Source organism: Strigops habroptila, chromosome 12 (assembly GCF_004027225.2).
Source record: "Strigops habroptila isolate Jane chromosome 12, bStrHab1.2.pri, whole genome shotgun sequence".
In the NCBI taxonomy this organism is placed as follows: Eukaryota; Metazoa; Chordata; class Aves; order Psittaciformes; family Psittacidae; genus Strigops; species Strigops habroptila.
In genome coordinates, this window is record NC_044288.2 from 13,165,792 (window position 1) to 13,190,740 (window position 24,949).

Sequence of the window (24,949 nt, forward strand, 5' to 3'; positions counted from 1 at the left end):
ATTCTTGGGGGAAAAAAAAATATGTATTAGCAAATGCCAAGTCAAGAATTCAACGAATTCCTTTTTCTCAGAAGTAACTATTCAGTGGAAAACTTTACAGCTGGAGATTGTGGATTCTGCAGATTGTCCTTGGAGTTTGGTGCGTGCCTTTGAATTACTCATTGCTGGCTTTTTGCTCGATGATTCGTGCATGAACCTCCTCTGCTAGAACTGTGACAGAGGTTAGCGTGGCCTCAGAAAGCTCTTCCCGCCACAGATACATTTTCAGGCTGAGTTTGCAAATCGTTCAAGGCTGAAGAGAAAATATCCTTTTAATACCCTTTACAGCAGTTTGCAGTTGGAAAGCTTCCTGTTTGTCCCTTTTTGTTTTCTGAGCTTTCAAGCAACTTTGGCGTAAGCAAAGATATTCTGAGATCTTCAGAGAAAAGGCTTGTGCGGGAAGTGAAATGTTTAAGGATAAGAAGTCTTCGACTTCAATGAATGCTTCAGAGCGCGTTAGAAAATGCGCAGCCATAATTGTCTGCGATTCTTTGTGTCTCCTTCCCTACGACTTCCTTTCTTCTTTGCTTTTTGTTTGTTTATCTGCCCGTTCCATTTGATTGAAATTGCTTCCTCGGCTCCTGCTAAGGCGGAAGCTCTCCCAGAGCGCGCTGCCAAAACCAAACCCAGCAGACCTTCTGCCACATCTCATCCCCATGGATTGGACATGACACCTCGTGGGGTCTTCTTCATGTACCACATCCCTTCTCTCGCACACAGTGAGACAGACCTGGGCAGCTCCTGCTGATGATGAACATGGGCTCCCTTCCCCTGGACCGGAGCAGGTCTCCACATGCCGGCAGAGCCCCCGGCAGCCTCCATGGGGAGGGCAGGGGCAGGAGCGGAGTGGCTGAGCCGCGTTAATGCTCGTTTTTCCCCTTTCTGAGGAATGAAGGGAATTTTATGTGTGTTCACACAGGTTGGGGTGCTGCCAGGCGTGACTCAGATGCAAACCTTGAGCTTGTCTTGAGGTGGAAAGGGCAAAATGATATGATGTTCCAGCGCTCTGAAACCACACCCGGGTTCTGTGGCTGGGGAGGAGGATGGGGAAAACCTCAGGCTTCAAAACCTGGCACGAAGGGCGCACACACACACTGGGAGAAAGATAAAAGGATTCTGTAGGAGGCATCAGCCTGACACCCCCGTTACACCAAACACACCGCCTGGTCTTTACCCTTCCAGACACCCCATTGTGCTTGCCCCAGCGAAGAGCCGGGAGAGCAGGGACCTGCTGTGAGCATCGCGGGGCAGATCATCGTACGCGCCCCATGCCCGGGGCATCAAAGGAGCCCTCCCGTCGGGAGATTACCGCACGGCCCATGGTCATCCCGTGTGCCCCGGCACCACAGCGGCTGGACACGGCTCTCACCGCGGCTGCGGAACCGGGAGCGGCGCTGGGCAGCCCCGCGGCTCCAACCCCGCTATGTGCGGGGCCGCATCCCGCCCTCCCCGCCCCGGCTTTTGGGCCGGGCACGGAGCCCAGCGCGGCGCTGCCGGGCCGGGGCCTGCCGGGGGCCGGGCCGGGCCGGGCCGGGCGGGGGGCGTGCCTGGCCGGGGCGGCGGGCGGGACGCGCTGAGCGGGGCCGGGCCCGGCGGAGCCGAGCGGAGCGGAGCGGAGCGGGCGGCGGTGGCGGCCTGGCGGAGCGGTGCGGGCCCGGCCGTGCAGGCAGGTACGGGCCGAGCGCGGCGGGAGGCGGCGGCAGCGCAGACAAAGGGCGGCCGGTCGGTAGCGCGGGCCGGGGACCCGCCGGGCCTCGCATCGCCGCAGGGCTGGGGCGGGGAGCGGGGCCGGGCCCCGCCGCCCTCCTCACCCCCGAGCCCGGCCCTCCCGGCCCCTCCGGTGCCCCGCGGGAGGAGCCGGCGGGGGCCGCGCAGCGGGCGGCGCAGCCGCCGAGGCCACGCCGCAGCACGGGCCACCCGGGGCGTGGGGTGCGAGGCCTAAAAGCGGCCCGCTCCGGGGAGCGGGGAATCCTAAAGGGCTGCAGGCGGTCGGGTCTGATGGGGCACGGCGTGGCGGGGCTCTGCTCAGCCACCGTATCACCCCCGCTAGGAGAGGTCCGAGCTTTTCCCCAGCCACCCGTGAACTCTGGGCCTCTCGGACATCGCTGTGTTTATTATTCCCCCCCAAATCTGTTGGGTTTTGCCTCCACCGCAGCCTGTGTGCTGCCCATGGGGCAGCCGGTGATGCCTGGCGGTGTGGGAGCTGCACCAGCGTGGCCACCTTTGGGCATCACTCAAAAGGCTTTGCTTCCTGTAGAGGCTGGTGCTTGCTCCCAGCACTGCGATCACATCCCAGCGCCGGGGCTCTCCCTTCCCGCTGCCGCAGCACACCGCGGGGCTGGTGTTCTTCCCGCTGCCGGTGCTCGCAGGGCTGGGAAGCCGGTGCCTTGCAATGCTCCTTTGTCACCGGCAGCCTTGAAGCAGCAGCTCTTCCTGCAGCAAAGCAGCATCTTTGTTACTCCAGTCTCGAGAGTGTTTTGTACCGGTGCTGTGCTGGTGCAGACTGGGAGGTGAGCAGCCCTCTGCCTGCTCCTCTCGGCTGCACACGGGGACCGCGGCCGAGGAAGTCGTCTTATTCCAAATAAAACAACCGGGACGGATTCGATAGGAAATAAGTTCCTCGCTTCTCAGTGAACTTGCTGTGGGTGGAGAAGAAGGAAATTAAACAATAGAAAAAACGTGTGGGGCTTTATACAGCAGGGAAAAAAACCCTCAAATCCTGCTAGCGGGATGGCCGAGCATCTTCCCTTTGCCCATGTCAGCGCTCCTTTTTGGTAAGAACAGCATAGGTGATGGCCAAGCTCGTGTTTCCCAGCACTGCTCCTTGTCTGGAGCATCCGTGCATGGGTAGGGGGAAGCCAGGACCTCCCGTGTTGCCATCCTGATGGTCCCCAAGCCACCCAGAAGGGTCACCTTGCCCAGCCTCAGTGCGTGCCATGCCACCCCACTGCCTGCAGCCCCCAAATTCCTCCTTTCCACCCTGGAGCTGCCGGCACAGGGCACAGATACTGACAGGAAAGCTCACACACGCAAACCCTTTCCCGCTTCCTGCGCCTTTGGGAAGCTGGCGGATCTGGTGCGGTTGTGCTTGGGTGGGGATGGAAAACCCATCCCATCCAAACAGCCCGTTTATTGTGGGTTGCTTTGGGTTTTTTCCCCCCTTTTCTTTCTGTACGGCGCTGTCAGTGCTCTAGAACAGGACATACTGAGCGCGCTGTTGGTGATAATTTAAACAGAAGAAAAGGTGATGCCTTTTCTAGTCAAAACTAGGCTGGACCGAAGAAGAATGATTAATACTTCTTTCAGTAGCACGTCATGGTGAAGTGTGGCACAGCAGAGTGTGTCCCTGCTGCAGAGTATCACTGATAATGTCTGCCCCTCTCCTCCTGCAGGCTTTTGTACTCAGGTTTGATTTTGGGGTCATCTTTGGGAGCCTGTCGTGGAGGTGAAGGGCTGTGGTTGCACCAAGTGTCCCATCTCAGGTGCTGGAGATGGAGCTGCTCTCTTGGCTGTTTGTGCTGTGTGGCAGGGCCATGGAGAGCTTTGCTCAAAATGGTCTTTTGTGGAATTCTACCTTCTTAGATGTACCTTCTCGAGTTGGTTTTTAGTTTTGGTTGTTGAGGTTGAGCCTGCTAGCATGAGGTTAGGACAGAGAGAGAAGCAAGATATTAAGCTCTCGTATCTTGTGGTTGCTTCGTGGCCACGGAGGACTGGGGTTCCCCAGTCCTATCTCACTGACGTTTCCTGCCCTGCTCTAGAAGGTGCTTTAGGACCTCAGGACTGGAGACATTCAAGGTCAGGCTGGATGTGGTTCTGGGCAACCTGATCTAGTTGAAGATGTCCCTGCACATTGCAGGGGAGTTGGACTAGATGACCTTTGAAAGGTCCCTTCCAAACCCAAACCAGTCTGCGATCCTATGACTGCCCTTGGCTTCCTTGTGGTGTTTTTGGCCAAGGTGCTGGCATTGCTTTGTGCAATGTGCCATCACCATGTGTGCTTGAGACAAGGGAAGGAGGACCCGGTGAAGGGAAAGCGTGATGCTGCTTTCTTGGAGACCACCTCACAAACCTCAGGACTCAGTCCCTGGGTGCCTGTGGGAGATGGTGGCCCCTGCACCCCTGTTCTGTGCCCGTCCCTAGGTGCAGCGGAGCAGGCAGCCTCAAACCAGGACCCCTGGAAGGGCTCGGTGAGTCACACAGCGCGGACGCGGGGAGAGGGCGGTCTGTAGCTTATGATTCATGTTGTTTTCCTGCAAAAGCCACCGACTGGAATGGCAGAGCTTGCAAAGACGAATCAATATCGAGCCGTAAATCCCACAGTGACTGCGGTGGTGGCGAGGGAGCTGGGGTTGGGGAGGCGCCTTGGTGCCGTGTCCTCCCCAAAAGCATCAGGACCTTGCTGCAGCCCCCTGCACAGGGAAAGATGATGAGAATCCTTGGTGCTACCTTCCTGGAAGGATTTAGGAAGGTCAACAGATCCCTCAGTGTGAGGTATCCCAGGAGGAGCTGCGCTGGTATTAATGCCTGCAGTTCAGCCCTGCTGCTGGTTTGGTTCAAAGTCATGGAGAATGCAGGTTGTCTTGGAGAGACCAAGGGGCTCTCCCCTGTTGTCCCACTTTTGCCAAGGAACCCAAGATATCCTGGGAATCTCATCACTGATGGCAAAGCAAGGAAGAAGAAGTGTTTTTCTGTCTCTGGGGCTTGGGGCATGGCAAACGTGGAGATGTGGAGCTCATCCAGTGGCTCTGCCATATGGTCTGGAAAGGATGGCAGCCCCCCGGGTGTCCCCTGCTGCTCAGGGTAGCATGCTGCTCTTTGGCTCTGCTTCCTGTGCTTGGCCTCAGCAAAAACCCAAATGCTTTCCAGCTACTTGTCAGCAATCTCACCAAATATCCCCCTTCCTGACCACTGTTTGCTTCTTCACAGCCTTATAGAGCCCTGCAGGGCTTGGAGCCTGGAGCGATGTTACCAGCTTAAAAAAAAAGGGATGTGTTAGAAAGTGTCAACAGCACAGTCCTGAAATACGGCTGCAAAATGCTGTCGATGCCTGGAGTATAAACATACAGCTCAGGCCATTTTGTGTGTGCTCCAGCAGCCTGGATTCGTCCCTTGGCTGTGCCACTGCACTGCTGGCCTCATGGATTTATGTCGGAGAGTGGGATCAAGGCTGGGAGAGAGGGAGGCTATGCGTGGTACCCGGGATGGGGATGCGGGAGCCCACCTGAGTGAGTGGGGAATGTCCCCAGGTAGAGAGGCTGAGAGTGATGTGGTCCCCTGGCCCTGCTGGCTGGAGGGTGTGAAGCAGCACGTGTTATGGTGGTTTATCAGCTCTCACTGGCTTGAAAGCACAAGCTGGTGTGTGGGGCACTGGGGTGGAGGTGTAGATGGGGCATCTAGGTTGGTTCCTCAAGCATTTGGTTTGCTTGGAGCTTCTGCAGAGGAGGAGGAGAGGACAGGTAGGCTGGGAGCTGGTAAAACTAAAGCAACAGGCTTCCCATGGACGTGCTGCTTGATTCACACAGCCTCAGACAGGGATGTGGAAATAGGGGAGGCCAGAGGCAGTTTGGGTGCCAGCAGCCCCGATGCTACGCTGGCAGGGTCACACGTGGGCTCCACCATCAGTGGGCATTGCAGCCTCTGGTACTTTTTAGGTCGTGGGCAAAGTTTGCGTGCAGAGATAATGTCTTTTAGTAGCCTAACAAATATCTTCAGGAGAACACAGATGTGCTCCTGGGCCTGCAGAATGCCTGCACACCCAAAATGTGTCATTTTTCCAACCGTGTCCATTGGTCTAATAAAGGATCTGACCTCCACTTGGCCCGGCCACGACCTCGGAGTGTGCCGGCCCGCGAGCATCCCGCCTCTGCATCTGCCTGCGCTTCCCAGCCCTTCCCCAAAGGACCTGCCAGCCCAGGAGCCGTCCCTGCAGCACATCAGCAGTTACCTGGCTTCCCATTCAATTCCTGCCTCCAAAGCACCCGGCCCCATGGGTGCGTTGGGCTCCCGGCAGACTGCAGGGAAGCAGAGCTTGACTGTGGCTCAGCAAAGCATCAGGCAGGATGGATGCAGCCTGGATCCTCGGAGCCCCTGGGAGAAGGGGGCAAGCTTGTGCAATGCTCCATCCTCGCAGGGATTTCTCCCAGTGCAGGCACTGGGGGGTGGTTGCTCTCCATGAGCTGGTTCCATGCTGTGGTTTTATGGATGCTGCTTTGCAAAAGCACTGTTTGGGGCTGGTTTAAGTGCTTGGCAGGGCAGCCGGCAGTTCTGCTGTGGCAGGATGGATCTGCTCTCCTACCCACTTCGAATTCCCTGTAATGGGAAGCTGTCAAGAAAACGAAGCAGCTGGTTTGGTCCCATGGGGCTCGCAGCGCTGCCATGGCCGAGGGGGGAAAAATCCCTGCTTCCCTGTGATCCAGCATCACCCTCCGCGCTCGCAGCAGGATCAGCATCTCTCCAGGGAAAATCTGGCCAAGCAAAGTGTCACAGGCAGCAAAAGGTGGCGTTGAGGGGTTTTTCGGTCAGTGTTTTCTTGGGTACGAGTCCTTGTACGACCTGCTGTGAGAGCAGAGGCTGCCACCCAGCCGGTATAAAATTGGATATGAGATTATTTTCCCTTTGTCCTTTTTCCTTTTAAAATGCTTGGGATTCAGGCCCTGCTTGTCCAGAAAGGCTCTTGGGCGCTTGGAGAGCTGCAGGAACCCACATGGCACATTTCAAAGCAGGAAAACCCGATTCATTGAGTGGATTTTTTCCCCCCCTTGCGAACCCACTTAAAATTCATGGAGAGTTTTGTCAGTAAGAACCTGTTTCAATTAAGGGACAAAAGAAACTCTCCTCGTTAAGCGCCTCTTTCAATTAAGGATTGGGAGAATTCCCCCAGCTCCTTCCTCCAGAGCGAGGCTGTTCCCAAGGATTCAAGGGCAAAAAATACCCGTGAGGAGAAGTCACCTCCAAAAAGCTCTTGCTTTTTTGGGGGGAAGCAGCAGCGTGGCCCAAAATACAAGGTTACAGGGTGTTGGGGTGTTTGGTCGGGATGCTGTTGGGGACCATCAGTGCTGGGGGGCCGGCTGCCCAGCCAGCAGCCCTGGGGCGTAGGAAAGCTAATGACTGCCACTAATTGCTGGCCTAATTAATGGAGGAGGCTGATTCATGCTGGTGTTGGGACATGGGGGGGAGTGTGGAGGGGTGCTCTTCAAAATCAGGGTGCTGAGGACAAAGCGGGTGGCAGCCACCGGTGCCCAAGGATCAGAAATGGGGTGACCTCGCCGGGGGGGGGGGTTCTTTTGTGCAGCCTTGGTGGCTGCAGCACCCCAAGGCTGGGGAATGGGGATTAGCAGGGGCAGGACCTGGGGAGTGGGTTTAGGATGTGGGGTTTGCTAGAACTAGTCTTAAAAGCCCTGTTAGTCGGGCTTGCCTTGGGAAGAAGTTTTAACCATGGGCTTCCAGAAACCTCACCCAATTCTTTGGGATTTGGGATAGGTTTTTTCATTGTTTTGGGGTTATTTCTCTCCTGAAAAATCAGCAAATATTGGCAGTGATTTACCACACACGGAACCTGCCTTTCCATTCCTCTGCAGGGAAAGAGTAATTTTCAAGATTGGTTTTTTTGACGAAAACACGAGAAAAACATAACTTTTATCTTTTCAGTAGAACCAAAGTGCTCAGAGGGCTTTGTGGGTGAGAAACATCTCTTCCAGAGCAAGGTGCTTTGGCCAAAAATAACCTTTTCAAAGTGAAGATCTTTGACCGCTTTCATTGGGCTCATTGTTTCTTTCTCAAAGGAGCAGGCAGGTTGTGGGCAGCCAGAGCCAGAGGTTTACATCCAGAGGAGAGCGAGGTGTCAAGAGGGAATTTGGTTCAGCAGCAGCAATCCACGAGGATGCTCCGACCAGGCTTTATAAATCAGGTCTTTAAGATAAAGTGCTGAGAAAAAGGGAGGATTTCCCTCCTGAAGTCCTCCTGGAGTGCAGACCCTCCAGACCTTGAATAAATCCGGATAAGTTTTCCCAATATTCCCTTGTGTTTGCTCCTATCCAGCCTGTGCACAAAGAGGAGAAGCCGAGCTGGGTGGGTTTGGGGTGGGAGCAGTTGCCTGTCCCTGCCTGTCCCAAGGGCAGCTACTAGGGCTGCCGTTGTCCTTTGATTTTCCACCTTTTGAGCACTGGGCAAACACGGGTGTCCTTAGGAGAGCGGTGCTGGGGCTGTGCCCTGCCAGCAGCAGGGTGTTTTTCTCCCTGGCATGTTGTAACTACTGTTTGCAAAGCACTTAAGCAGCCCGTGTAATCTACTGCTGAGACGCTCCTTATCTGGCATTATAAACCTGCCTGTGGCGCACGGGCAGCCTCGGGGAGAGCGGGTGGCCAGGACCAGCTTGTTTCTGCTCGTTTTCCCCTCTCCATGTGCTCCGCATCCCTCTTTCCTGCCTGGACACCCTGGGTTTGCAGCCTGGCAGGAGGCAGCTGGGTGCCCATACAGCTCATCCCTCCATCCGTGTCTCGTTGGGGCCATCCTAAAGGCTATCCCAGGCTGTCAGTAAGTGGGGATCACCAAGAAAATCCCCTGGTTTTGCAGAGGTTGAAGTTTTTATGCTGCACCAGGGAGCTGTGCTTTGGTAGCAGTGTACATCCTCACACCACCATGCACCCAAAGGAGTTCATCTCCTGATGGTGCCTTCTCTTGGTCGGTGGACTTGGCCCTGACCAGGGAGGGAGGTGATGGGCACAAGGACAGGCATTGATCCTTTGCACCCTGTGGTGGCTTATCTCCCATGCCAGCACTCCCAACTCTTTGCTCTTTCCAGCCGAGGCTGGGATCACTGCTGTTCACCGTTGATAAAGGCAGCGGTGCAGAGGTAGGTGTTTAAAGGCAGGTTTTTCATGCCAGTTACTTTTTCATTTTCAAAGCAAGCTCCCCTGTCTTCAGCTCATAGTTGTCTCCTGAATAATATGATGGCATTAATCTCCTCTCTAAGGACATGCTTAGCTCAGTGGTTTTAGATCTGTAGCCCTCTAAATATTACCAGTGGAATGAAGGGGATTCCCTCTAGAGGGAACTTAAACCTATGAATAATAACAATAATTTGGCTGCCTTTTGTGCACCTTTTAAAGGTAGTTGCGATTCCTGGGGCTGCAGGGCACCGGTTAGTGATTGCTGAGGGTGCTGGTGAGGGTGTGTGAGGTGTGGGAGACACAGCAGGCATGGTGGGCAGAGCGCTGTCACCTTGATGGGGCTGAATTTAGACCTTCCAGTAGCTTTTTGCCATCAAATCCCAGGCTGGTTTGGGTTGAAGGGACCTTAAAGCTCATCCAGTTCCAACTCCCTGCCATGGGCAGGGACACCTTCCACTAGAGCAGGTTGCTCCAAGCCCCTGTGTCCAACCTGGCCTTGAACACTGCCAGGGATGGGGCAGCCACAGCTTCTCTGGGCACCCTGTGCCAGCGCCTCAGCACCCTCACAGGGAAGAGCTTCTGCCTGATGTCTAATCCTTGTGGCCTCCCCTGCACTCACTCAAGCAGGTTCACATCCCTCTTGTGTTGAGGGCCCCAGAGCTGAACAAGTGGGAGATAAGCAGATGTGTCAGTGGGGCCAAGCTGGCCATATCCCCTGTGGTGGTCGGATATGGGAAGGGAAGCACTGGAGCGAGCAGAAGGGATTGCAAATCGCTGAGCTGGGTGATGCAATTTAGCATCCTGCGTCTAAATCCTCCTCCATCCAGGCTTAACCCCCAGCTCTGGCTTACGTGGGGAAGTGGAGCTGGAGTGGGGGTGATGAGGTGATTACCCAGTGGTGCTGGTGTTTAGGATGTGGCCCTATCTCTGTGGGTGGAATGTTGGGGTCTGTGAGCTACTAGAGTCAGGTCTTGCACATAGAAGGTCTTGGGGTCCCTTCTCCATGAAGATGGATGCTTGCTCCCTCCCTCACAGCCCTTTCCAAAGTGGTGCAAGGGGGATGTGTGAGCAGTTCCTTGCTGTGTCACACCATAGTTTGGAGCTCACCTCCCATCGCTGGGACATGGGGTTGGGACAGTTGATTTATCTGACAGCCGGGACTTGTGAACTGCCTGATCTTCACATCTTGCACCTGCAGCCGGACCTATTGCACCCTGATAAATCAAACCCTGCTGCGGCTGTCTGCCGGGACCGCCGGCCCTTCCCTCTCCTCCGGATCTGCTTGCACTTCCTTGCTTATATTTAATCCTCCCATTGCATCCCTGCAAAATCTCACCGGAGGTTAAAGGAAGAGTGCTGCAAGCTGCTGACAGAGGTGGTTTCATCCCCTCGCATCCCTTTCTGTGCCCCTCTGGCTTTCTGGGGTGCAGTGATTCCCCAGGGAGCCAATAACTCTGGCCAGGGGGAAGCTGCAGCCCCTAAACCATGCTGGGGAGTGGATTTAGAAAGGCTTTTCAAACCATTTCCCCTTCCTCCTACAGCTGTCCTTAGGTTTGAAGTGCTGATAGTAAAGGGCTTCCCTGGACACCAGTTGCGCTCCCTGCCTGCCCCAGGGTTAGATCCAGCCCTGCAGGGTGCTCCGGCTGCGCCCGGGAAGCTGCTCAGATGCTGATTGTGTTTGTCAGGGCAGGCGGATTAAGAGCACTGTGGCTAAGCCTCCTCTCCAGACCTCTTCTTCAGTGGAGCCTGGGCCAGGGCTTTGCGCAGAAACCCACCAGAAAAGAGCATTCTCCAGGGCTCTTTCTCCTGTGGTCCTTGGTGTGAGGCTGTGTGAGGGGAGCCTGCCGGTGCTGTGTGGTGTTTCTGGGGGCCTGAGCTCTGTGTGTGGGACTCTGGCTGACATTTCCAGCCGGTGCCTTTTAAATAACCACCATGGTTTTAAAAGGCACCTGAGCAGCTTCTAAAAATCAGGTTAAAAGGAAGTTTGACTCCTGCTGTCACCCTGCCAGCTCTTGTGGGCTTTCTTCTATTTTACCATCGTGTTTCCCTTTCTGCTTCAGAAAAGCTGTTGGTTTTGAGAACTTGTTTTGTGCTTTTGGAACTAAACCTGCTTCCTTCTCTGGTGTGGAGCCGTCAGCTCTCCCACCACTGCCAGGGATGAGCAGGGGTTTGCTGGGCAGTGTGCAGCCAGCACCCATTCGTAGAATCCCAGAGTGTTTTGGGTTAAAAGGACCTTAAAGCTCATCCAGCTCCACCCCCCTGTCACGGACAGGGACACCTTCCACTAGAGCAGGTTGCTTCCAAGCCCCTGTGTCCAACCTGGCCTTGAACACTGCCAGGGATGGGGCAGCCACAGCTTCTCTGGGCACCCTGTGCCAGCGCCTCAGCACCCTCACAGGGAAGAGCTTCTGCCTAATGTCTAATCTAAATCTCCCCTCTGAGGGTCGCTGACAGAGGGTTCATATGGGGAAAACCTTGAGCGGGAGCATCCCCACTCTCAGCATCCTCCCCATGGAGGGTTTTCTCCACAGCGAACCGGCAGAGCAGGATTCCTGCTGCTTCCTGCCTCAGCACTGGGTTTGAGGGGTGGGATGCTGCCTGCCCTGGTCCCGGCTCACACGTGGCTGCTCCAGGGGTCCGATGCAGGTGTTGCTGTTGTGCTTTGACGTGGCAGGCTCCCTCCCCAGGGAGACTCAATCAGTGTCTGCCTGGAGATGCTGTCTCAAAAGCCTGCTCATTAAGTACCGTAATTAAAAGCTTTTAGAAGAGAATGGACTAACGAAGCCCCATTGAAATGGCAGGTGATGTAGATGTGGGGCCCCGTTCCCATCTGTTCTGCCTCATGGAGGGTGGTGCAAGGATGGACGCATGCCCATCAGCTGCCATCTCCACCTCTTGGCATCAAAGCTCTGGTTGTCACTTGCTCACCCATCGCCATGGGAATGTGGCTGCCAGCACCCACCGCTCCTGAAAGATGAAAGAAATGGAGGGGGAGCAGGATGGAATGGCCAGGATGCTTGAGAATGTGGTCCCAGCTCTCTGCATCCCTAGGGATGGTACCTGGGCAGGGAACCCTCCCTAAAATCAAGTCCCAGTGTGCTTCTCCTTTTGGACCTGGAGAAACACCCTGGTCCAAAGCCTCAGTGGGGTGTTCTCCTTGGGATGCTGAAGGTCCAGTGCTTCCAGGGAGGAAGGTGTGAGCTGGGGCAGGGCACACTTCAGCGGCTGAGGAGCAAAGGTGCATCCTCTCACGGTCCTCTCTGGAGATCATCCGTGTGCATAAAGATAAATTACAAGTCAATAAACCCGGCTGTCCCACCGTGCCTGGCACAGCCGGCAGTGAGGGGTGCTGCTGGGTGCTGGTGATGGAGGGGACCTGGGTGAAGCAGCACCCACGCCAGCAGCGGGAAGCTGGGGCCTGGAGTGGGGTTTGTGCAGGGAAGAGCAGGGATGACAGGATTACCCTGCCAAGCCCCAGCCCTGTAATCCATGGCATATCCGCTCAGCCGGCCACGGTTAATCCCGTTACGTACCCGGCTGGTGTCTGTGGGGTGAGTGCTCAGCCACGGTGCAGTGGGGCACAGGGAGCTCTCCTTGGGGAGGAATAGGGGCTCCTGCCCTTGTCCCCAGTGCTGGGGACTGTGCTGTGAGCTACTATGTCAACACTTTCATTTCTCCCTTAAGCACCCTGGCTGCATCAGCGTGTGTCCCCTCTGGGTGGCTTCACCCCACAGCAAGTAGTGCCCAGTCCTTTTTTTTCTGTTTGTTTTGTTTCTTTTCTTTTTTTAAACGGGCTTTTATCAGGGAAAGGCAAAATATTCCCAAGGTCCCTTTGGCTCCACGTGGCTGCTCCCATGTGACCATCTCAGTGACCTTGGCTGGCAGCTCCTGGCTCAGCCTCATGCTGGCCGGCTGCCCGTGTCCCTCCCTGCCCTTGGGTAGGGAGATGAGGGTCAGACCCCTGTTCTCCTCCCCACACTGTGCAAACAGGAGGAGTGGGGCTGCTTGGTGTGATGGGGACTCCCGGGGGCTCCTCTCCTTAGCACCCCAGCGATGCTGCTGTGCCCCACACCACAGCCAGGGTCCCATGGCACATGTGTGTGTTCTGCTGCGCTCGTGCCACCATCAGGAGCTCGCAGCACTCTCTCAGCAGGCCCTGGCACACAGCGAGCTCACCGAGGGGTCTGCCAATGCGAGCAGTGGCAGTGGTACCGACACCATCCATCCCCGCTCATCCCACCTCTCTCTCGCAGGGCGCCGTGTGGAGCCAGGACACCGGGACACCCCGGGGAGCCACCATGGCCCCGTGCCCGCCGCGACCTGTGCCGAGGCCGCCCGCCGCCCCTTAGTGCCGCCACGGCCATGGTGCTGCTGCTGCTGCCACCGCCGCCACCACCGCGGGGATTTCGGCTCGGCAAGGGGACTCTGGGTGCGTCTGCCATGGTGACATGAATCGGGCAGCGGGGGACGCCGGACTGCTGGAGGGGAGAGCGCCTGCGCGGGCGGCCTGCTAGTGGTTTAATTTATTAGGAGTATCCAGTTTAATTTTACCTGTTCTTTTGGGGGTTGGTTGGGTGCTTCTTCCCCTCCCCGGCGCTCACGAGGGGAGGGGGTGAGCAGGGAAAGGGGCTCCCCCTCGCCCCGCGGATGCAAGGATGACTGTGCTGGCCAGGGCCCGGCGCGGTGTCTGGCAGCTCTCCCCGCAGGTGGTGTTGCTCCTGCCTCTTTGCCTTCTGCCTGCTCAGTGTTTTCGTCTCTGCTTATTATTTATATGGGTGGAAAAGGGGCTTGGAGCCCTCTGGGGACGTGGCGGGGCCGGACTGCGACGAGCCCAAAGTGGCCCCTTCCCGCTTGCTGCCGTTGAAGACCATCAAGGTGGCTGATTCCTCCCGCACGGACCCCTTGGTGCTGGTCTTTGTGGAGAGTCTCTACTCCCAGCTGGGTCAGGAGATCGTGGCTATTTTGGAGTCGAGTCGCTTCAAATACAGGACAGAGATCGCCCCGGGGAAGGGGGACATGCCCACGCTGACCGACAAGGACCGGGGACGCTTTGCGCTCATCATCTACGAGAACATCCTCAAGTATGTCAACCTGGACGCCTGGAACCGGGAGCTGCTGGACAAGTACTGTGTGGAGTATGGCGTGGGCATCATCGGCTTCTTCAAGGTAAGGGGGTGCACGGGGTGAGCTGAGACCCTGCAGCCAGGCTGGATGTGAGCAGGGGTAGTCTGAGGTCCCTGCAAGGGCTTTGCCCTCCCCTTGCTTTCTGCAAGCAGCTTGAGTTGGTGTGGAGCCAGCCTGCAGCCTGACGTGGACATAGGCTTCTAGCAGAGGGCACTATCTTAGTGCAGCCCCTCTTTATTTTGAGGGTAAAAACACACCTCTGGGATCACTCCAGTTGCTTTTAGCATCCAGTTTCCCAGCAGCAACCCTGTTGGCATCCACCAAAAGCATAAGCATGTATTTTGCTTGGCAGCCCCCTACCCTTCTCCTACCCTGGGGCACTTTGCATGTTGGAGGTGAGCAGGATTGAGCGTGCAAGGGGGCAAGGGCACCCCATGCTCAGGAGAGGAAGGGGGGGAACTGGCACCCAGACCTCCAGGGGTGCTGAGCTGCCTCCCCCCTTGGCTGTTGGTGTCCCTGGTGAGCCCCTACCTGCACAGCCAGGCACTTGCTCCCAGTATCCCATCTCCTTTAGCTCCCATCTATCTCCCCCATGCAGGCCAACGAGAACAGCCTGCTGAGCGCCCAGCTGAAGGGCTTCCCCCTCTTCCTCCACTCCAACCTGGCGCTGAAGGACTGCAGCATCAACCCCAAGTCTCCCCTGCTGTACATCACGCGCCCCAGCGAGGTGGAGAAGGGTGTGCTCCCCGGGGAGGACTGGACCGTCTTCCAGTCCAACCACTCCACCTACGAGCCGGTCCTCCTGGCCAAGACCAAGTCGGCCGAGTCCATCCCGCACATGAGCGTGGACGCAGCGCTGCACACCACCGTGATGCAGGACCTGGGCCTCCACGACGGCATCCAGAGGGTGCTTTTTGGCAACAACCTCAACTTCTGGCTGCACAAGCTGGTTTTTGTGGACTCTGTCTCCTTCCTGACGGGCAAGAGGCTCTCCCTGCCCCTCGACCGCTACATCCTGGTGGACATCGATGATATCTTTGTGGGCAAGGAGGGCACACGCATGAAAGGTGGAAAGATGTCAAGGTGCGGATGTGGTGTCCCGGCTGGGTGGGCAGGGGAGGGATGGATGCTTGTGGCTGCTCTGGAATGCTCCAGGGAAGAGCTTTCCTGCTCCTAGAGCATCCCTCCTCCTTCTGCAAAGCTCTCGGGGGCATGGTTCCTCACCCTGGCATGGTAGCTGCCACATCCTGAGGACATCTTGCTTTCTGTCCCCCAGGCACTGTTCGACACACAGAACGAGCTGCGCACCCACATCCCGAACTTCACCTTCAACCTGGGATACTCAGGGAAATTCTTCCACACGGGTGAGGAGGGTGAGGGCGTCGCTTTGAGTGTTGGGGCACAAACTGGTGCTCAAAGAGGCTGATTTCAGGGCTGCAGCAGGATCCTTGAGCATCCCACCTTGAGCACCCCATCAACTGGTTACCCAGGGGGGCTCTGTGTGCCCGGTGGTGACGGTGAGTGTCATGCCCACAGGTACCGATGCCGAGGATGAAGGTGATGACCTGCTGCTGTCCTACGTGAGGGAGTTCTGGTGGTTCCCCCACATGTGGAGCCACATGCAGCCTCACCTCTTCCACAACCAGTCGGTTCTCGCCGAGCAGATGACCTTAAACAAGAAATTCGCTGTCGTGAGTAAGATGCTGCTGGTGGGGTTGCTTATGGTGGGGGGAGGATGGAGAAGGAGGGTGAAGAGGCGACATGGGGGACATGGGGGACAGTCTCTGCTTGCCAGAGCAAAGGGACCTGGTGACGTTAAGTCATGTCTCCCATGTTGCAGCTGGGTGGATAAATCCATTTATACACTAGTATCTGAAGCAAAAGGGTTTATCTGCAGCAGCCAACTTGCTGCTGTAGCAGCGAGCTGCCCCAGGGCCTGCTCAAAGGGAAGCACCATTTGTGCATTGTACCCTGGCTGCCTCCATGGGGGATGCAGAGCTCCAATCCAGCGGGATGCGGGTTGGGTGCTCAGCCCGGTGCTGTTTAATGCTGGGTGATGATGTGGGATCCTGAAGCAGCGGCTCTGTGCCAGGAGGCTCAGGCTGATGGAAACTCCCTCTGCAGGCCGAGCTGTTGGGGACACGTTTGGTTTATAAAGCTGACCTTCACCTTGGTAAGGGGTTGTCCATCCCTTTGGATTGTCCCTTGTGTGGTCCTGATAAAGCCAGCACTGAGACCAGATCATGCTGTGATCGACTGGTTTGCTCACAGCTGTCTTGAATGCAAACGGGTAAAGCCAGGCTCATGGCCTGAGGGAGGGATCTTCAGGCTAACTTGAAATCATTGCCTTATAATTAAAGATGCTTAATATGAGAGAGACCAGACCACCCCTACCAGGGATGTGCAGTTTTCCAGCTCAATTTCTAGGCTGTTTTATGAACAATAGAAGCAGACTGATAGAAACCAATTTACAGTCCTGTGTTGATAGATGTATCTCCTCATTCTCCACCGTAAAGCTTTGCTGCTGCTGTTTTGTTGGTGACAGCAGAAATGGCAGGGATGAGGATGGTCCACGTGAAGCAGAGGAGCGAGTGTCCACCCAGCATGTCTGCTCCTGCGCTCCCTTTCATGGAGAGAGCCATGGTTGGGAGAGGATGGGCAGGCACAGCCTTGCCCTGATTGCTCTCCAGAGGCACAAATAGCTGGGAATGGGCAGTCCCTTGGGGAGAGGTTGGTTTTGGACATTGTGGTTTTGGGGTCTTCGTGGTCACCCACTCTCCGCTGTCTTCTCTGCAGGAGCATGGCATCCCCACTGACATGGGGTACGCCGTGGCCCCCCACCATTCAGGCGTGTACCCCGTGCACGTGCAGTTGTACGAAGCTTGGAAGCAGGTTTGGTCAATCAAAGTGACGAGCACGGAGGAGTACCCTCACCTGAAACCCGCTCGCTACCGCCGTGGCTTCATCCACAATGGCATCATGGTAGGTGGCCAGGCTCTACCTTCTCTCTTCTTGCCTCCCCCACCAAAACCACACTCAGGAGGTGGTTTTTGGGCAGCTTGCGTGCTTTGATTTGAGGAGGCTGTGCCCTTTGCTCATCCTGCATGGGGAAAGCTTGTGCGAGGACAGTTTTTGGCTTCTCCATCTGTCCCCCTCCATCTCTTGTGGGCAGCAGGATTCAAGTCGAGGGTGATGAGAGACAGTAGAGCTGGTCCTGACCTCTGAGGAGGAGAAGGGCCCAGCCCTGGCTGCCTGGAGGAGGCAGTGTGGCCATTTCCCCACCTACTCCATCCATTTCTTTCTCCTGCCCAGGTACTCCCCCGGCAAACCTGCGGCCTCTTCACGCACACCATCTTCTACAATGAATACCCCGGGGGCTCCAGTGAGCTGGACAAAATCATCAACGGGGGGGAACTGTTCCTGACCGTGCTCCTCAACCCCGTGAGTGCTGCCTGGGGGCAGGGGGACAGATGTCTCTTGCAGAGCTGTCCCCCAGCGCCACTGTGGGAGATGTTCCCAATGTCCTCATCCCATTGCATGGGATGGCTGCTGGGTGAGGTTCCACTAACCCCTGCTCCATCCTCTCTGCTTCAGATCAGCATCTTCATGACCCATCTGTCCAATTACGGCAATGACCGCCTGGGCTTGTACACCTTCAAGCACCTGGTCCGCTTCCTCAACTCCTGGACCAACCTGAAGCTGCAGACGTTGCCGCCGGTGCAGCTAGCACAGAAATACTTCCAGATCTTCTCTGAGGAGAAGGACCCGCTGTGGCAGGTACCCTCCATGCCTGCAATGGGGAGAGCAGCCCCATTTCTTGTGCTGGGAGAGGGAAATGGGGTATAGCTGGCCCCGCTCAGAGCAGGAGGTTGGAGTCAGTGACCTCCTCAGGTCCTGTCCACCCTCGTTTGCCTCTGATCCCCCGGGTAGCAGTGGTTTTAAACCTCTCTGTGGTTCTGGGGGTGGTGTCAGGAAGGAATTTGCTCCACAGGCCTGGAGATAAGCTTGGTCTTTTCCCTGCCCGCTGAGCAGCATGTCCTCCCTGTGTGTCTGCTGGGGCTGGAGCAGGCTGAGCAGTGCTGTGGGCTCCAGGCTGCCCTGTCTCTAATCCCCTCTCCTGCGTTTCAGGATCCCTGTGAAGACAAACGGCACAAAGACATTTGGTCCAAAGAAAAGACTTGTGACCGATTCCCAAAGCTCCTCATCATTGGGCCTCAAAAAACAGGTACTTCCCTTCACCCTTGTGCCATGAGCATGCCAGGAGGCTGGACAGGTCCCCCCACACCTCCAAAGAGCCTCGCAGCCCTTCTGCCCTGCATCAGAGCTCAGAGAGAGGGTTGTCCCAAGTCAGCTCTCGCTTTCTGTCTGTCTGAAGGAACAACCGCCCTTTATCTCTTCCTGGGGATGCACCCAGACCTGAGCAGCAACTACCCCAGCTCAGAGACCTTCGAGGAGATACAGTTCTTCAATGGACACAACTATCACAAGGGCATCGACTGGTAGGTCTCCACGCTGTGGGGGCTGAGCTGGGAGCGCCAGTTCCTTTGGGAATGGGAGCAGTGGTGCTGTGGGGTTTCCCATCAGCCTTGTAGCTGCTGGGCTCTTGGATGAATCCCACACAGGCTCTGCCCTGTGCGTTCAGACCATCACATGGTTCAGCCCTGAGGTGTTGTCTGCAAGGCAAAAGCCACTTGCCAGGGCTCAGAAGTGCCCTGGGCAGAAGCCAGGCTTCTGTGCCTCTGCTACCCCTGGTTTTGGGGTCTATCTGGGGAATCAGGTGAGGCCTGGCCCTTGGGAACGGCTGGAGGGGGTTGTGGAGCTCCTGGCAGCGTGTCAGACATGGGGGGCTCTGCTCGGTACTGTGTCTGATATGTCACTTGTGAAGGGGTGGTGCCAGGGACATCTCGTGGTGCCCGCCTCACGCTGTGCCTCCCCAGGTACATGGAGTTCTTCCCCATCCCCTCCAACACCACCTCTGACTTCTACTTCGAGAAAAGTGCCAACTACTTTGACTCAGAAGTGGCTCCCCGGCGAGCTGCCGCCCTGCTCTCCAAGGCCAAAGTCATCACCATCCTCATCAACCCTGCAGATCGAGCCTACTCCTGGTATCAGGTGAGCTGCCCACCTTCTGTCTCTGCCCCATTGTGGGCAGCCCCATGGGGTGCTGGGCAAGAGGATTCTATCAGCTTGGTTTGGGAGGTGGGGTGGCTGTGGGTGCTGAGTTTTCTGGTTGAACAAGGCATGGCGTGGTGGCCTGGGAGACATGGTGCCTCATGGGCAGCCCAGGCTTTGGCTTGCCCTGGGAACAAACCTGTCCTGCTCCTGCCTGACAGCACCAGCGAGCTCACGACGACCCGGTTGCCCTGAAATACACCTTCCACGAGGTGATCACGGCAGGACCTGAGGCTGCTCCGAAGCTCCGGGCCCTGCAGAACCGCTGCCTGGTGCCGGGCTGGTACGCCACACACATCGAGCGCTGGCTCAACAGCTACCACGCCAACCAGGTATGGAGGGGAGCACCCTGGGGAGCACCCTCAGCCAGGCAAGGATGTGGGGGGAAAAGAGCTTGGGTCCAAAATCAGCTGTGAGGGTGCTGCCGCGGGAGCTGCTTTTCTTACACACTAAAAAACAGGGAGAGAGGGAAAAAGTACTTGGAGAAGGGGCAGAGGGGAGATATTGCACAAGGAAGCCCTTGTAGCGTGAGGCTGGTGATGGATGATGCACAGAGATGTCCTTGTGCTGGTCCTCTGCCAAAGCAGGGTTGGAAGGGAGCCACAGGGTGAGTGGTTGTGGGTGGCTCTGCAGGGGCACCCACCATTAGCCTGCTGCTCTTGGCCACAGACCCCCGCAGGGCTGCCCTGTCTGGTGTCACCACGGCATCAGAGCAGGACAAAAATAGCAGCAGAGCTGCCCGTGGTTGAGCTGTCTGCAGGCGAAACGGGCGCTGGATGCCAGCCCTGCTGTGACCCACACACTGCAGCACTGCTGGCACTGGGCAGGCTCAGTCCCGGAACGATTTTTCCACTGTCACTTAACCTTATAAAGTCTATTAGTTGTGTGCTGCTGGCGGAATTGCTGTAATGCAATCCTGGCTGGCTGCGGGTTGGGCAGCCCCGAGGTGAAGCTCTGATGTTGTCCTGGATGGATCCTGGCCTTGGCTTTTATTTGCATTTCATTTTCGACACCCAGTGTAAGTGAACACCGGGGCACATTAGCATCCAAAAGGGGACGCTGCACAGGCCGGTGGCAAATTTGGCTCCGAGATGGCAAAAGGTGCAGTGAAGGGGGTGTTGTGCCCCAGGAGAGCAGGGCTGGGAGCCAGCAGCACCTCACTGCTCTGCCTTGCTCCTTGCAGATCCTGGTCCTGGATGGCAAGCTGCTCCGAACGGAACCCACCAAAGTGATGGAGACGGTCCAGAAGTTCCTCGGTGTGACCAACTTCATTGATTACCACAAGACCCTGGCGTGAGTCCTTCCCCTGAGCTTCTCCTTCCTCCAACCTGCCTTTGCTCCCAGTGCAAAGCCTCCAGCGTTATGGGGCTCACTGCAGAGCTACTCCTGGTTTTGATGAGACTCATTGCTGCAACCTACACTGGGGCAGCTGTCATCAGAAATAACATCCAGCAAGCACCCTGCTTTGCTGTGCTTACCCAGACACTGCAGTGGGGACGGTGGTGTCACTCCAGGCAGCCTGGGAGCAGCTCTGGGCTCTTGGAGCAGAGTTCAGGGGTGCATTTGTGGTGCATGTGACACTATTGAGCCCTGGTACCCCAGCTCCTTATGCACACACTGCAGAGAGCAGCTCTTGCTGCTGGGAGCGTGGCACCTCTGTGGGTGTCACCTTGCTCTGAGCCTTCCAGACTTTAAAGCCATAGTGGAAAGCAGGAGCCTCCAGAGCTTCTAGAAAGGTAATAATTCACCTCTGTGCAGGGCTTGTCTACACACGTGGCTGCTCTGAGTCTGCACCCCGGTGCCTTGGGGCTCCTGAGGGCATCCAGGGCCAAAAGTGCTGCAGGAAATAATAACTAAACCCATGCAGGCCCCTGTGCTCCCTCAGCAGGGCAATGTGGTGATGAATGAACCTTGGTGGGATGCTTACCGTGCAGCTGCATGGAGAGCCTGCTGTACCAGGGGGTCAATAACGAGATGTTAGCTGGGCTGTGGGTTAAAATGAGGTGGAGAAGTGCCCCTGTGGTGGGTTGGGAAGCAGAGGGGCTTGTTGCAATGCTGTGGAAGGCATGGCGGGGCGAGAGGGGTGAGGCAGAGCTCTCGCTTCACAGGTTTGATCCAAAGAAAGGATTCTGGTGTCAGCTTCTGGATGGAGGGAAAACGAAATGCTTGGGGAAGAGCAAAGGCAGGAAGTACCCTGAGATGGATTCGGATGTGAGTATGCAGAAAGCCTCGTGGGACGGTCCCACGTGGGGCCTGGGGGCCGTGCTGGGGTGGTGGGCTCGGGGCTGACCCTCCTCTGTGTTCTCCCGTTGCAGTCGCGCGCCTTCCTGCGGGACTATTACAGGGACCATAACATCGAGCTCTCCAAGCTCCTGTACAAGATGGGGCAGACGCTGCCCACCTGGCTGCGGGAGGAGCTGCAGAGCACCAGGTAGCTGCTGCCCACCACGACCCAGCAATACCTGAGCGGGATGGAGCCCTGCACCCAGCGGGACCTTCCTCAGCAGTACCCGGCCTTGGAGGGGACCCCTGGAGCAGATACCTTGGAGGGGACCCCCGGAGCAGACACCTTGGAGGGGACCCCCGGAGCAGACGGCTGCACTGGAGGCTGCCCAAGGCAGCCTGACTGCAGTCCCGGTGCTGCCACCTCTCCACCTACCCCACACCCCTTTCTATTTCATTTTATTTTTCCTTTTTAATTGCTGGGCCTGTTGATGAGGTCCCTTCCCGCCCCACTCTGACATGGGGAGGTGGCACAAATTCCCCCTTTCTCAGCCCAAAATGGGCTCCGGCTCCCTGGGCCTGAGGGCAGCAAAGAGCCGTCCCTCACGTCCTGGTGTGAGGGTAGAGAAGCCGCTCTGGGCACGCTGGAGGTGACTTTGCTGAGCTGGAGCAGAACAGCGGAGCTGGTGGAGACCCAAAGCACACAGGGACCCAGACCTGCTCCTGCCACCAGCCCCAGTGCAGGAAATGGGAGAGTTTACTGGATTCTACTTGGAAAAGTGGATTTTTCTTTGAAAGGTTCGGGCATGAATTCTTTTATCATCTCTGTTTGTTTTCAAGCTCCTCAACCTCTTATTCTTTCTCCATGGGCAGCATGATGGGACCGTGGCCGAGCAGGAGACTGGTCCAGATGTGCTGGTCCCAGTGTGCAGGTCCTGGTGTGCTCCTGTTCCCCACAGCCCACCCTCAATCTTGTTCACTCGTGGTGTTTCCTGTGGTAAAGCCAAGCGGTACCCAACGTCCCCCGGCACAGAGGAGAGCCGGCCCTTGGGGACAGGGTGGACGTTGGGATAACGGCAATCGGAAGGATGCTGAGAACTTCAAACCTCTTGAATATTAAAAACAAAAAGTATTTTAATAATGGGGGGGTGTGGGGTGGGTTCATTTGGTTCTCATTTTGCAGGGGGTTGTGTTTCTTCAGTGCCAGAATTTGTACCAAAGCCCTGAGGGGTTTATGTGGTCTCTTTGATTGTTACACGTGACGTGGACGAAGGTCAGTGGAGATACAGGGGATGGATTCCCAGCTGGAGATGGCAGCTTTATGCCGGTGGTGCCGTACGGAGCTGCATCCCTGTGTCCTGTCCCCTGGGGTTTGCTGGTGCGGATGGCAAATGAGACTGAGCCACCACAGGTTTGCTGGGGTAAGCGCCCAAATTCCCCCTCGGATGGAGGGATGCAGGATGGCAGCGGTTGCTGCTGGAGGTGGATGCGGTACCCGGGATGCTGCCCTCACCTCTGGAGCAGGGGGGAACACGGTGTTTCACCCTCGGTGAGAGGGGTCCCACTGGCAGGGGGGGTTCCTACCCTGTTATTCCTGCAGGAGCCCCTGCAGCTATGCATGGAGCCATGGGGGGGCTGCATCCCCTCTGCCCTCCATGGGGTTGTATTGGGAGAGGCTCCCGAGCGCCAGTGGCAATTGAACCAACTGCTAATAAATGGGGGGCTCTGGTTTTACTTGCTGGTTGTTGCCTGTTTCTTCTCACTGGCATGATCCAGTCCTCTCCTCAGGGATCCCATCTGCCTTTGGGGCCCGTTTTTGGGGGGGTGTTTGGGGAGGAAGGGGCAGCCCTCCATGCACGAGGTGGCAGCAGCTGTCTAGTCCTGGATCCGGCCACGCTGCACAGCTGCCCATGGCTTCATATTCCCGGGATGGGGCCCGCATCCAGCCGGGACAGCATCCAGCATGTGTTAGCACACTGGTGTGCTACCACCGGCTGTGTTAGCAGTGGGGCAGGGATTTGGGGGGGGCAACCAGGGGGATCCCCACTTGTCTTCTCCCCGCTGCCCCATGCACCAGTCCCTGCCTGCCGGAGCCTGCCCGTGTGCTGCCTTCCGCAGCCCGGCCCCTGCTCAGCGCTGCAGGAAACGAAGACGGCGCCTAATTAATCCCAGCCGGGGTTGTTCGGACCTGTCGGAGTGACAAATGATGTGCAGTGCCGCGGGAGCCGCCGCATGGAGGAGAAGGGGCTGCGAGGGGAGAGCTGCGGGCTGCCTGCCTGCGCGCTCTGCCTGCCTGGACAAGGTGCTGCAGCAAAGCCAGGCCGTGCACCCTGTGCCCGTCACCCTCACTTCCCAAGCCCTGGACGCTATCCCCGTCATTCACATCCAGCCACAGTGATGTGCCCCAGGTGGGACCAGCTGCTGCCCGGCTTAGCCCTGAGTTAATTGGTTGTTAATTAAGAGGGCAAGGAGGACAGTGCAGCCCTTGCGATGGCCTCAAAGTGCCTGAGAGGATGAGGAGAGCTGTGGGTGCGATGGGTTCCTCCTCCACGTGCTCTGTGCTGTGTTCACTCTTTACAGCCTGCTGAAGCTCAATGTTTAAATCAAGCTGTACAGTGAGACTTGGTAGAAAGAGTGACAGGACAAGGGGGAATCTCGTTAAGATGAATGAGGGGGGATTAGGAAAACATTCTTCCCCGTGAGGGTGCTGGGGCACTGGCACAGGGTGGCCAGAGAAGCTGTGGCTGCCCCATCCCTGGCAGTGTTCAAGGCCAGGTTGGACACAGGGGCTTGGAGCAACCTGCTCTAGTGGAAGGTGTCCCTGCCCGTGGCAGGGGGTTGGAACTGGATGAGCTTTAAGGCCCTTTCCAAGCCAAACCAGTCTGGGATCCTATGAAATCAGAATTATTTGAAACAAAAGATGTCTGTACCCTGGGTTTATGTTGGAGAAATCTCACTGTGACCCTCCCCACCAAGCCAACCACCTCCTGTTTCTGCTCCTCCAAAGAGGTACATGAAAGGGACCAAGCCTGGCAAGCACTAACCTGTCCGAGACCTCAGCCCTGGAAAGCTAACAAGGGAGCCAGGAAGGGCCATGGAAACTGCTCTCACAAGGAGAAGCCAGGGTGGGTTTGCACCCTATAAATACCAGAGCTCCCCGACCGCAGAGGAGCCCCCGGCTCCCTGAGAAAGGCATCCCCGGGCCAGATGCTGGAGGTTAAAACCAGATGATGCAAATATTTCACACTGTGGCAGGATTGTGAAAGCAACATGGCTTTGTCTTCTCCCACAGCCCTTTAGTCTGGGCTGGGGACCTCCTCCAGGGGGTATTGTCATGGAGATGGGTGCTGATGGTACTGGGACCCACTCGGATGGGGATGTGGCAATGGTCAGGCTTCTGCTGGGATGACGGGACCCTCATGGAAGGTCAGTTTTGGGGCCACCAAAAGCTTCTTGAGACCCTGTGCAGTGTCACCAGCAGTGCTGGGAGGGGACAGTGGCCG

At 56.9% G+C, this 24,949-nt stretch overlaps 1 protein-coding gene across 1 annotated transcript; it reads left to right on the forward strand.

Moving 5' to 3' along the window:
* Nucleotides 1–1,653: 1,653 nt before the first annotated feature.
* On the forward strand, nt 1,654–23,180 carry NDST1 (N-deacetylase and N-sulfotransferase 1). The gene is given in 17 exon segments (XM_030503554.1): nt 1,654–1,709; nt 13,181–13,648; nt 13,650–14,093; nt 14,650–15,117; nt 15,120–15,134; nt 15,328–15,415; nt 15,588–15,742; nt 16,848–17,033; nt 17,364–17,492; nt 17,646–17,828; nt 18,180–18,276; nt 18,427–18,550; nt 18,989–19,163; nt 19,385–19,555; nt 20,407–20,516; nt 21,332–21,434; nt 21,539–23,180. Coding segments are annotated over 16 exon segments (2,634 nt in total). The 5' UTR covers nt 1,654–1,709; nt 13,181–13,582; the 3' UTR covers nt 21,659–23,180.
* Nucleotides 23,181–24,949: the final 1,769 nt, after the last annotated feature.